Below are 12800 nucleotides of genomic sequence, written 5' to 3' on the forward strand. Positions count from 1 at the left end.
CAAACCCGCAAGCTGGGTGACAGCCAACAGAGGACACTTGGCTCAGACGGACTAGGAAGCCCCGAAGGAGAAAGGGCCTCATTTTGTGGAACAGCCGGACCAGAGGATCCCCACACAACAGGAGGCAGCCCGACCAGCAGATCCCCGCACAACAGGAGGCAGCGCACGGGCCAGCAGAGGCCGCAGTGACAAGCCCCACAGCCCACACCTCACGGCCGCACCCATCGGGCTGAAGGACAGGAACTCCACCCAGTCAGACTGGAACACTTCATCCCCAGTCCCGTCCCTTGCGTTTTTTGCACATAAAATTCAACCCCAAGGACAGAGGAGCCGAGCCCTAACCTTCTGGCCGGGTGTGGCTCCATCCCCATTCCCTCCAACAAACTCCCTCTGCTCCTGCACCCGCCTAGCTCCTGAGCAGCTGGGGTCTGACACTGGGAACTGCGCTGGCTGGGGATTGAACCCAAGGCCTTTCGGTGTGGGGGGTGATGCTGCGGCCTGGTGAGCCGCCCGGCCTGGGCGGGCCTGTGTCTTTCCGTCCTTTGTGGCATCCACAGCTGCTGGCAGGAGTCAGCCTCACCCTGCAGAGGCAGAGCGGGGTGTGAGGCAGAACAGGGCTGCTTTGTCCTGCCGAGCCCCCTCCGGAGACGCTGTGGCTGAGCTGAGCACTACTTGGGAGCAGCAGGCACAGTGTTGCCAGAACTTCCTGTGGTTCAGCCAGAAACCCAGGATTTCATGAGAAACTTTTCGATTTTTAAATGTTGGCTCCAATTGAAAAGGAAAAGACAGTGATATCCAAATAGAACCATCTCTGGGCTAAGCTGGCGGCCGGCAGCCTCCTGAGCAGAGAGCCCTGGGAGCAGGCACCCGCGGGTGACATTACCGCCACGGGCGGAACCCTGCATTTCCTACACGTAAGCAGAGTGCAGGGAGCTGTTCAGAGAAGAGGGAGGAGGAGATGACACAGTTGTGCTGGTGGCTGCCACCCCGGGGACAGAGGCTCTGGGCACAGCCCAGGTACTTGTCTTGGACCAAAGGAACCTCTCAAGGGCAGCACAGTTATTTACTTTAACCAAACACAGCGTTTAGAAGACAAAAAAGAGACGGTGAAATGCTGAAGACATTACATAAACATAACAAAAGCATACTGAGCAATTTGTCTGACACTAGTCTTAGGATGGGTAAATTTTAAGAGAAATTATTGAGAGAAGGAGCTGTGGTGGGGGGTTAAAGATAGTAAGGAGCTCAGGTTAGCCCTCGCCGGTTTGGCTCGAGGTTAGACTTTCTGTCTGCGGATTGGTGGATCGCGGGTTCAATTCTGGTCAAGGGCACCCTCCTGGATTACAGCCTCAATTCCAGCGGGGGCACGTGTGGGAGAAAACCAACTGGTGTGTCTCACACCAATGTTCTCTCTCCGTCTCCTCTCCCCCTTTCCACTCTCCCTAACAATCAGTGGGAAAATATAGCCCCTGGTGAGGATTAACAAAAATTAACAACAAAGAAGCTTGGGTTAAATCTACACACTTCAAGCCATAGAGGAGTGGAATTTTCCATCTCAAGGGACTTTAAATGATCCTCTCAAGATAGGAGGAGTAACATGGAGAAAACCTGAGGTGACAGCAAAGATGGGTCTTCTGCACTAGCTGGTTTGGCTCAGTGGATAGAGTGTTGGCCTGCAGACTAAAGGGTCCCAGGTTCGATTCTGGCCAAGGGCACATGCCGGGTAGGGGGCATGCAGGAGGCAGCCATCCATGATTCTCTCTCATCATTGACATTTCTCTTTCTATCTCTCTTCCTTCCTCTCTGGAATCAATAGTTTTTAAAAATGGGTCTTCTGTTTAGACTATTTTGAATGCAAAATTCCACATTTACAGATGAAGCTGTCAGTGAAGTGACTCATGTCTCAGTACATTCGGATGTGTCTACTTGAAGAAATTCTACTGATGAACTACTTTCCAAATGGATGTGCAACTTAGAGCAAAATGTTTTCTAGTGACAGGTTTCCTGGGGTCTTCAGAGCTCAGTCTTTGTCGTTCAGCCCTGGGTGTCTTTCTATTTCTCACCATCCATCCAGGAATTCACAAACTGCTCCCACCTCAGTGAATCCAATGCTGATATTATAAGGTTTCCTGGGGATGCATTTAGTCATGTTGATTTTTTCCTATCTCCCCTTTTTTTCTAAAAGAGAAACTCACCAAAAAGGTTTTTAAATAACCATATGTTGCCCTTGCACTTTGGTAGATCAGTGCATTGGGGCGATATGTTTTACTGCTGGATCGCTCCTATTGTCACTAAATATTAAATTACTGCGAACATTTGTTCCATTTCAATTTCCCCTTTGGAAACTGATTTAATTTTGTGTGAATTTTTTTCTCAGAAAAAAAAAATTCTTTCAAAGGTGTTTTTCCACATAAGAAGGAACATTAAGACTCACTTATAAGGAAAGAAATTCAAATGAAAACAATGCCCTATCATGTATGCGCCTACCAGACAGGCAGCAATTAAGAACAGCAGTCCCCTGGGCAGGGGGGGGATGACCAGGCTGGAGGACTCGCAAAGGCCTTCGTCCAGCCCAGCACCTGCACAGCCTCCAGCCCCGGGCACACTCTTAAATCAACGAGCTGCCCCTGGGAATTCTTCCTAAGGAAACACCACATCCTCATGTAATGATGAACATCAAGAACGTTTGTCCTGGGAGAAACCAAGATGGCGGCATAGAGTAGACACCTAAATGCAGCCTACCACAACAATTTTAAATTTACAACAGGAAAACAGAGGAAACATTGCCCTGAAACACCAGACGGCTGGCTGAGAGGAGACTCTACCATCTAGAAAGGGAAGAGAAGGAACGCAGAGTCTCAGGAACTGTGAAGGTTTGGTTCGGAGAACTGTGCATGCAGAAAAGGCAGCCACTGAGTTCGCCGCTGACTTACTCATGGTGCATGGAGATGGTGGGTCGAGTTCGCTGCTGGCTTACTCCCAGCGCTTGGAGAGGGCGGACAGCTAATGTGCAGCTGGCTTTCTTGTTTGGGAGGAAAACAGAACTGCACTATTGCTCCGATAGACTGTCAGGCAGTGGGCAAAGCTCTCTAGGAGGTGGGTGAAGCCAGCAGCCATTACTGTGGGACTCAGGAACTGGACCCTGGTAGGGAGGGGCTGACGGGAAACCAAAGCTTGTCTGCACCTCCCTGAGACTCCGCTCCATCCAAGCGGAACACAGAAGCCCTCTCTTGAAGGCTGGCTTTCTTTTTTGGGAGAAAAAAAAAAAATTCCCAACTGCACTGAGAGACAACTCTGAGCCGGGAAAAAACTGGCTGACAGGGAGTGGACAAAACTCGAGAACAGCCTTTACCCAAGAGGTGCGTGCGCCTGCAACCAATCTTGCGGGACTCACTGCGAATAGGACTTTTCTAAGGCGGGACTGACGGGGAACCAAAGCTTGTCTGCGCCACCCCAAGACTGCACCATCAACGCTTCCCAGTGATACCAACAACAAGCTAGGCTTAACAACAAGACTGCACACACAGCCCATAACAGGCTGCACCAAGACTATCCACCTCAGATAACTGGGAAGGCTGTGCTACTGGGCTCTATCAGGACACTTAGCATACAAAAATATTACATCAAATCAGGAAAGCAGCTAAAATGCAGAGAAGAGGCAGGACACAAAGGATGAAAATGGAGGAAAGTAAAAGAATGGACATTGAGTTCAAAACCACGGTTAGAAAGTTTTTCTTTTTTCTTCTTTTTTTTTTTTTAATATATTTTATTGATTTTTTTACAGAGAGTAGGAGAGAGTGATAGAGAGCTAGAAACATCGACGAGAGAGAAACATCGACCAGCTGCCTCTTGCACACCCCCTACTGGGGATGTGCCCGCAACCAAGGTACATGCCCTTGACCGGAATCTAACCTGGGACCTTTCAGTCCGCAGACCGACGCTCTACCACTGAGCCAAACCGGTTTCGGCAGTTAGAAAGTTTTTCAAGAATTTTCTAGAAAAGGCTGAAAAAATAAACGAGACCTTTGAGGATATGAAAAGGGATCAACTAAAAATAAAGAATACATTGTCTGAAATAAAATAAAATAAAAATTATACAGAGTCCTAAAAACGGACTGGAAAATCGCAAGAATCAAGTCAAAGACTTGGAACACAAAGAGCCAGACGACACTCCTCCACAGAAGCAAGAAGAGAAGAGAATCCAGAAAGTTGAAGATAATGTAAGAAACCTCTGGGACAACTTCAAGCAGAACCAACATCAGAATTATGGGGGTCCCAGAAGAAGAGAGAAAGCAAGATACTGAAAACCTATTGGAAGAAATAGTGACAGATAAGTTCCCCCGCTTGGTGAAAAAAATAGACTTACAAGACCAAGAAGCGCACAGAACCCCAAACAAAAGAAATACAAAGAGGACCACATCAAGACACAGCATAATGAAAATTCCAAGAGCAAAAGACAGAAAATATTATGCTGAAACTGGTTTGGCTCAGTGGTAGAGCATCGGTCTGTAGACTGAAAGGTCCCAGGTTCGATTCCAGTCAAGGGCATGTACATTGGTTGCGGGCACATCTCCAGTAGGGGGTGTGCAGGAGATGGCTGGTCAATGTTTCTCTCTCATTGACATCTCTGGCTCTCTATCTCTCTCCCTTCCTCTCTGTAAAAAAATCAATAAAATATATATTTTTTAAAAGACAGAATATTAAAAGCAGCAAGAGAAAAGCAGGTAGTTACCTATACAGGAGCACCCATACAATTGTCAGCTGATTTCCCAACAGAAACCATGTAGGACAGACGAGAATGGCAAGAAATATTCAAGGTGATGAATAACAAGAACCTACAGCCAAAAATACTCTATCCAGCAAAGCTATCACTCAGAATCGAAGGCCAGATAAAGAGCTTCACAAATAAAAAAAGCTAAAGGAGTTCATCACCACCAAACCAGAATTATATGAATTGCTGAAGGGAGTTCTTTTGGAAGAGGAAGAAGATAAAGATTAAAATTATGAACAACAAATACATAACTTGCCATGACCAGTTTGGCTCAATGGATAGAGCGTCGGCTTGGGGACTGAAGGGTCCCGGGTTCGATTCCGGTCAAGGGCATGTACCTTGGTTGCAGGCACATCCCCAGTAGGGGGTGTGCAGGAGGCAGCTGATCGATGACTCTCTCTCATTGATGTTTCTAGCTCTCTATCTCTCTCCCTTCCTCTCTGTACAAAATCAATAAAATATATTTAAACAAAAAAACAAAAAAACAAAAATAACAAAAAAAAAACAAATACATAACTATCAACAAGTGAAACCAAAAACCAAGGGAATTAAAAAATCTGGTGAACAATATTAACTGGTGAATAAAATAGAATCAGAGGTATGGAAGGGGAGTAGAATGACGATTCTTGCGGAAAAGGGGAGTGGGGGGTGTGGGAAGAGACTGAACAAAAACTGTGCACCTATGGATGAGGACAATGGGGGGTGGGGAAAGGGCAGAGGGTAGGGTGGGAACCTGGTGGAGGGGAGCAATGGAGAGGGGGGGAAGAGGAACATTTGTAATAATATAAACAATAAAGATTTATTAAAAAAGAAGAAGAAGAAGAAGAAGAAGAAGAAGAAGAAGAAGAAGAAGAAGAAGAAGAAGGAAGAGGAGGAGGAGGAGGAGGAGGAGGAGGAGGAGGAGGAGGAGGAGGAGGAGATTTGTCCTAAATGATCTACAACAAAGACTGGATTCAAACTAAACATCATGAACAAGCAACTGATTAACCAAACTCTGAGGAAGTCATAAAACAAGCACCAGGAAGCCATTAAAAATAAGTGCAAGTGGTCTATGATGCATCGTCCAACAGTTAGAAGCAGGTTTTAGAGGAGTTTGTATAATCTGATTGTCCTCTTCTTGGGGTGAGCATACGGGTATGGCTTGTTCTCACTGGGAAAAGTCTGGGAGGACATACACTTACATTTTGATGACTGTAAGGATTAATGCGGGTTTTTATTTTATTAAATGTACCTTTCCAATAGAATAGGAAATGTTACAATAAGTAGTTTTCCTTTAAAAATCAGAGAGGAAGGAAATGTTTCCATTTTATAAAATGAAACAGAACTAAGAAAAGTTCATGAGCATTTTAAAAACAAAGTAACATTTTGTGTAATTGGGACCATCTTTCCAGTATAGAATGACAAATGTAATTATTACTTGCCATCATTAAATTTAACAAAGAAAGGAAAACAGAGTTTTAACAAAGGCAGAGTTTGGATATTAGTGGTCACTACATGGTCTATGGTCTCAATTGGGTAGTGACAGATAAACACTGAAATCATCACACTGGAATAGACCTCAGTGACTTATTAACTTCTAAATTCAATTTTTAATTGGTTTCCCTTCTTATCCCCTTTAAATCTAATTGGCAATTGGATCTCACACAGGTTCCTGAAGATTGACTATGGTCAAAATGGGAGGTGACTTAGGAAAACCCTCAAAAATCATTTTTTCCCCCCAGCTTTTACCAGGCCAACTCAACACAAGTCTTAAAAGCTTCTGGGAAAAGGAAGCAGAATCTGATATGTGCTAGAACCAATCAGAAGATAAGAGTTGAGAAGGAAGGACTAGGAGAAGTAGGGTCAGAAGAATTTATTTGCCCACAGTGTTTAATAAATATAACTTAATGGGCTGGATTTTGAGATTGCATTGAGAGAAATTACCTTGTCAAATAAATGAGGGAAGGGTGAACTATATAGCAAATTGTGTTGGGATAAATGATTAACTATTTGGGGAAGGTATAGTGAGATCAAAACCTCAAGCCGTAAATCAAAATAAAGAATATATGAATTAAGTATTTAAAATAAATACTTCACAAAATAAATAAAATGTAAAAACTGCTAAAAATATATTTTTCATTTATATTTAAAATATTTGTTGTAAAAACGTGAATTATGAATTGTGAAAATATAGGTAACATCATGACAAAAGACTGGTATTTTAGCTTTAAATAGAATCTTTACAAATCAATGAGAAACGTTGGCGACCTCAGCAAAAACACAGGCAGGCCCAGTGGGCTTGCGGGCTCCCTCCCCGCCAGGCGGGGGCACATGTGTCTCTCATCACTCTCTCGCATCAATGTCTCTTTCTCTCTTCCCCTCTCTCTCTTTCCCTCCTTCCCTCCCTTTCACTCTCTCTGAAAAGTAATGGAAAAAATTGTTTAAAAAGTGGGAGAAGGTTATAAACACACATTTCACAAAAGTAGAAATATGGCTACTAAACATAAAAAGAATTTTCAACTTCACTGTAACCAAAGAAAGGAGCATTAAAGTTACTGTGATATATCATTTTGGACCTACAATATTGACAAAAATGTGCACTTCCTAAGGAATTATTTGTAGATATACACAAAAAACTATTTAAATCTCATTTTGAAGAATTTATCCTCAAGAAAATTAGAGCAAAGATTTATGTACAAATGTACTCATCACAACAGTGTTTAAATATTGGGAAACAGATTATTTATCCAAAAAAGAGACTTAGTAAGAAATATATTTATTACCTTGAATAACAAGTTTCTGAAAATCTACACTAATAAAGGGGTAATATTCAAATTGACCATACCTTCACAATGCCTACCAGCCAATCAGGAATGTGTATGCAAAGTAGCTCAACAAAGATAGCAGGTTAATTGACATACCCAGGTGCCAAGCAGCTGGGGGTGGGGTGGGATGCTTGCATTGTCACCTTCCATATCCCCCCAGCTGCTCCAGGCCTCTAGGCAGCATGGGAAGGTGGAAAGGAGGCTCCAGATGGAGCAAGGATGGTACAGGCAGCCAGGGGAAGGAAGGCCCACTCTTGTACAAATCTTCATGCACCAGGCCTCTAGTTAAATTATAAAAGAATATATAGTCGCACAGAAAAATTGTCATTATATAGTGAGTGTTAAAAAAAATGATACTACCAAAAATGTCTACTTAGATATCATTTTGTGTGTGAGTATAAATATACACACATTTATATAATATCTATACATGTATATTTATATACACTATGTATATAAAACATACAACTTTTAATAGCATGACATTATACAACATTTTTCTTTTATAATTTTTGTGCATATATATGATTTATTTTCTAGGTTCAGCTTAAGTTACATTTGTCATAAATAAAGACCAGCAGAATAATAAGAGCAAGATAAGGTTTTAGGCGTACCAAAGGAGAGAGATAGAAATGGGGAGGGAAAAGGAGAAGAAGGGAGGGCAGATGGGAGGAAGGGAGGGAGGGAGGGAGGGAGGGAGGGAGGGAGGGAGGGAGGGAGGGAGGGAGATAGAGGACCTTCCGCATTGGGAAGGAGCTGCCCCTGTGGTTTGGAGCAGAGGGGGGACACTGTGTTGAGGAGAACATTGGGAGGTTGGGAGGGGGAGCTGGCCGGGTGCTGTGATCGGAGATGGCTGATTGACAGGTGGGGCAGGGTGTCATCAGCAGAGGGCTGAGAACTTCCTCAATCAGTCCTCAGCTCGAATCTCTGTCCACAGCCTCCAGATCTTCTAACTTGTCCTGAAATGCCCCCGCTTCAGTGAAGGTGCCGGCACTCCCAAGATGAAGCCAGAACCTGGGGCCTAGGTCCTCCTGCTCCTCTATGCACCTGCCCCACATCTAGCCAGTCATAATGAGCTGCGCATCCAAACTCATCAAACCCATCCGTGTCTCCCGTCAGCACTGCCCTACCCCCGCTCATCTCTCTCTGGACCATGAGGAGCGGCCAGCTCTCTCTCCTGGCTGCACAGCTGCCTGAGCACACCTGGCAAACACTGGTCTCCCGGTGGCGGCCTGTGCAGACCTGGGCAGTGCTGCCCGTGCTCCGTCACAGTGTGCGAGGCTCCTGTGAGCTGAGTCTTGTCTCTACAGCTTGGCCAGCGGTACTCAACTCCTTCAGTTCCCAGAAGGCACAGTGCTTTCAAGCGGGGACACTCCTCCTCCCTCCTCCATTTGGCCAGCTCCTGCTCAGCCTTCGAATCCCTGCTGGAATGTCCCAGGAAAGCCTTTGCTCACCCCCTTTGTAGCACCTGTCATACATGACTTACTTTCTGTCTTCCTCTCTCAAATCCATCCCCGTGAGGACAGTCTGTATCCTGTTGAAGGCAGCATCCGCAGCAGCTAGCAGAGTGGCTGACACATACCGACATGTATACATAAACATGTGTAAACTCCCTGGGCTCCTTTGATTGCACTTCTTTCTTTCTTTACCCCTCTTGGGTGATTATATGAATTTTTGTGCATATATGTGATTTAAAAATAAATCACATACCTGCACAAAAATTATAAAAGAAAAATTGTAAAATGTCATGCTATTAACAGTTGCCAACCCGGCCTGGGCCCTCTGCTAACACACAGAAGAATGGAGCCAGCTGGCTCCAGAGCCAGAATCTGTAGGAGACAGGAGGGGGTGTGCCTGTATGTGTCTGACTACCAGAAAGGTAATGAAGGTAAGACAGACTTAAGGTCCCTTCGACAGCCTGTAAAGTCAGCAACTTCACCTGAGAATCACGGACCTGCCCTAGGATTAAGAGTCCACAGAAGGCTGTGGGATTTTAATGGCACAGATAATAAAATAAAATTACATCATTGGTTCCAGCCAGGGTTGACATCTTAAAACCAAGTAAAACAGCGATCTCTTTTTTAAAAGGGCAACCATGTATGCTATGGACAGCATTCTTTAAGGCACAGAATTAAAATATCCCCCCAGGAGGGTGACAACCTGCCCTGGAGTTCAGGGTTTCTCCCCTGTATGCGCCCACAGGGGACGAGCCAGCCCCACACAGCCCGTTCTCTGAGCAGAGAGAGCATCTCTAGGCGATGTTTCCCCTTCCTCTAAAAGGACAGTTGTTCAGTCTAGAAAGCAGATACAGTATTTTCACAGAGTTCCCGCTCTGGCTGCCGGCTGCCGGATCCCGCGCGAGTGGTTCCGGGGAGCTGGAGGTTGGCTCACCCTCTGCTGCAGATGATCTCCAGGGCTTCCAGGTTCCCGTGGTAGGCGGCCAGGAGCGTGGGCGTCATGCCATCCTCGTCCGAGAGGTTCAGGTCTCTCCTGGTGGCCTCCTTCAGCAGCTCCAGGTAGCTGTCACTGGCGGCTTGGTGGTAGCGAGAGGACATGTTTCCTGCTCACCAGCGCCTGGCCAGGTGTCCGCGCGGCAGAGGAGGGTGCTGGCGGAGCAGCTTCCTCCAGAGCTGGTTAATCAGCGACCAGGAGAGTGTCACCAGGGCAAAGCTCATCCAGCCTCCCTCCTGGACCGCAGCCAGGAACACGGATGGCACTGAACTTGGACCTTTTCTTTCCGGAACGGCCATGCGTTAATGCAGAGGACTGCTGCGTTCACCTGGAGTGTTTCGGGGACACATTTAATTTTTCACTTTCCATGAACTTATACCCAAGTCTTGAATATAATATTGGTTACCTAGGCTTAAAAGGTTGAAAATAATTGCCAAAAAATTCAGAACTAGTTTAGTTCCCTGGGGGTCTATTTTTAAAGCTGTTTTATTGAGGTTCAACTTACATACTGTGAAACTCATCAATTTTAAGTAGACAATTCAATGATCATAAATTTACAGAGTTGTGTAATCATCATCATATTCCAATTTTAGAACATGTACATCACCCCAAAATATCCCTCATGCTCACTTATACTCAGTCCTCATTCCTACTCCCAGCTCAGGAGGCCACCCATCTGTTAGTGTCCTTACAATCTTGCTTTTCATGGGAATTCCCTATAAATGGAATCATACAATATACAGTTTTTTAAAAAAAACATGTATTGACCTACATTTTTAGATTTTTAAAATACATTCTTTTTTTTCTTCCAACTTTATTTTGTATTGGTATCAGTTGCACAGCTTAAATATTTAGACAATCATATACTTTACATAGTATTCCCATTAGTATTTCTAGTACCCCAATTGGTGCCATAGTTATTACAACATTATTGATTATATTCCCTATGTTTTACTTATATCTCTATGACTATTTGGTCACTACCAATTTGAACTTCTTAATCCCTTCACCTCTTTCACCCAGACCACCAATGCCCCTCCCTTCTGACAATAACCAGTTCACTCTCTGTGTCCATGAATCTGCTGAAATTTTATTTATTTATTTTGTTTTTTATATTCCACATATAACTGAAACCATATGGTATTTGTCTTCCTCTGACTAACTTGTCTTACTGAGCTTAATGCCCTATAGATCCATCCATACTGGTTTTTTTTTTTTTAATATATTTTATTGATTTTTTACAGAGAGGAAGGGAGATATATAGAGAGCTAGAAACATCGATGAGAGAGAAACATCGACCACCTGCCTCTTGCACACCCCCTACTGGGGATGTGCCCACAACTCGGGTACATGCCCTTGACCGGAATCGAACCTGGGATCTTTCAGTCTGCAGACCGATGCTCTATCCACTGAGCCAAACCGGTTTCGGCGCATCCATACTGTTGTAAATGGTAAGATTTCCTTCTTTTTTAATGCCCAAGTAATAATCTAATATATATATTAGATTATATATATATATATATATATATATATATATATATATATATATATATATAATCTTACAATGTTTTATCCATTCATCTATTGATGGTTGCTTCCATACTTTGTCTATTATAAAAAATACTGCAATGAACATAAAGGTGCTTATATTCTTTCCAATAAGTGCTTTGGACAAATAGTTTCTTTGGACAAATCTCCATAAGTGGAATCGCTGGATCATAAGGCAGTTCCATTTGTAATTTTTTTAGGAAACTCCATACTGTCTTCCACAGTGGCTGCACCAGTCTGCATTCCCACCAACAGTGCATGAGGGTTCCCTTTTCTCCACATCCTCACCAGCACTTATCATTTGTGGATTTATTCATGTTAGCCATTCTGACAAGTGTGAGGTAATTTTAATTTGCATTATGGTTTTGATCTTATTGCAGTTTTAATTTGACATTGAGCATCTTTTTGTATGTCTAGTGGCCATCTGTATGCTCTCTTTGGAGAAGTATTTGCTCAGGTTCCTTGTCCATTTCTTAATTGGTTTGTTTGTTTGTTTTTGGTATTGAGTTGTGAGCATTCTTTATAAATTTTGCACATTAACCATTTATCAGATGTATCATTGGTGAATATGCTGTTTCATTTAGGCTATCTCTCACTTTGTTGTTGGTTTTCTTTGCTGTGCAAAAACATTTTAGTTTGCTGTAGTCCCATTCATTTATTTTATTATTTGTTTCCCTTGCCCAAGGAGACATATCAGAAAAAAAATATTGCTATAAGAAATGTCCCAGATACTGCCTATGTTTCCTTTTAGGATTTTTATGGTTTTGAGTCTTACATTTAGGTTTTTAATTCACTTTTAGTTTATTCTTAAATATGGTGTGAAAAGGTGATCTAGTTTTATTTATTTTTCATGTATCTGTACAGTATTTCCAACACCATTTATTGAGTACATCATCTTTACCCCATTCTATGTTCTTGCCTCCGCTGTCAAATATCAATTGACCACATATGTGTGGGTTTATTTCTGGTCTCTCTAGTCTGTTCCATTGGTCTATATGTCCTTTTTTATGCCAGTACCATGATGTTTTGATTACTATGTCCCTATAGTATAGTTTGATAACAGGTAGCAGGAATCCTCCAACTTTATTCTTCTTTCTCAATACTACTGAGCTATTCAGGGTTTTCTTATGGTTCCATATACATTTTTGGACTATTTCTAGTTCTGTGAAATACACCATTGTTTTTTTTTAAAATATATATATTTTATTGATTTTTTTTGCAGAGAG

General features: G+C 43.2%; 1 protein-coding gene across 1 annotated transcript in view; it reads right to left on the reverse strand.

The window, feature by feature from the left end:
* ANKS4B (ankyrin repeat and sterile alpha motif domain containing 4B) overlaps nt 1-12800 on the reverse strand; it is a 43246-nt gene that overhangs the window by 3948 nt on the left and 26498 nt on the right. The window contains exon 2 of the mRNA XM_084882758.1: nt 9967-10354. Coding sequence (XP_084738884.1) covers nt 9967-10130 — 164 coding nt within the window. The 5' untranslated portion in view covers nt 10131-10354. The remainder of the gene's footprint in view (nt 1-9966; nt 10355-12800) is intronic.

The sequence above is a fragment of the Pipistrellus hanaki genome (genome assembly GCF_964339955.1).
Source record: "Pipistrellus hanaki genome assembly, chromosome: 4".
Taxonomy (NCBI): domain Eukaryota; kingdom Metazoa; phylum Chordata; class Mammalia; order Chiroptera; family Vespertilionidae; genus Pipistrellus; species Pipistrellus hanaki.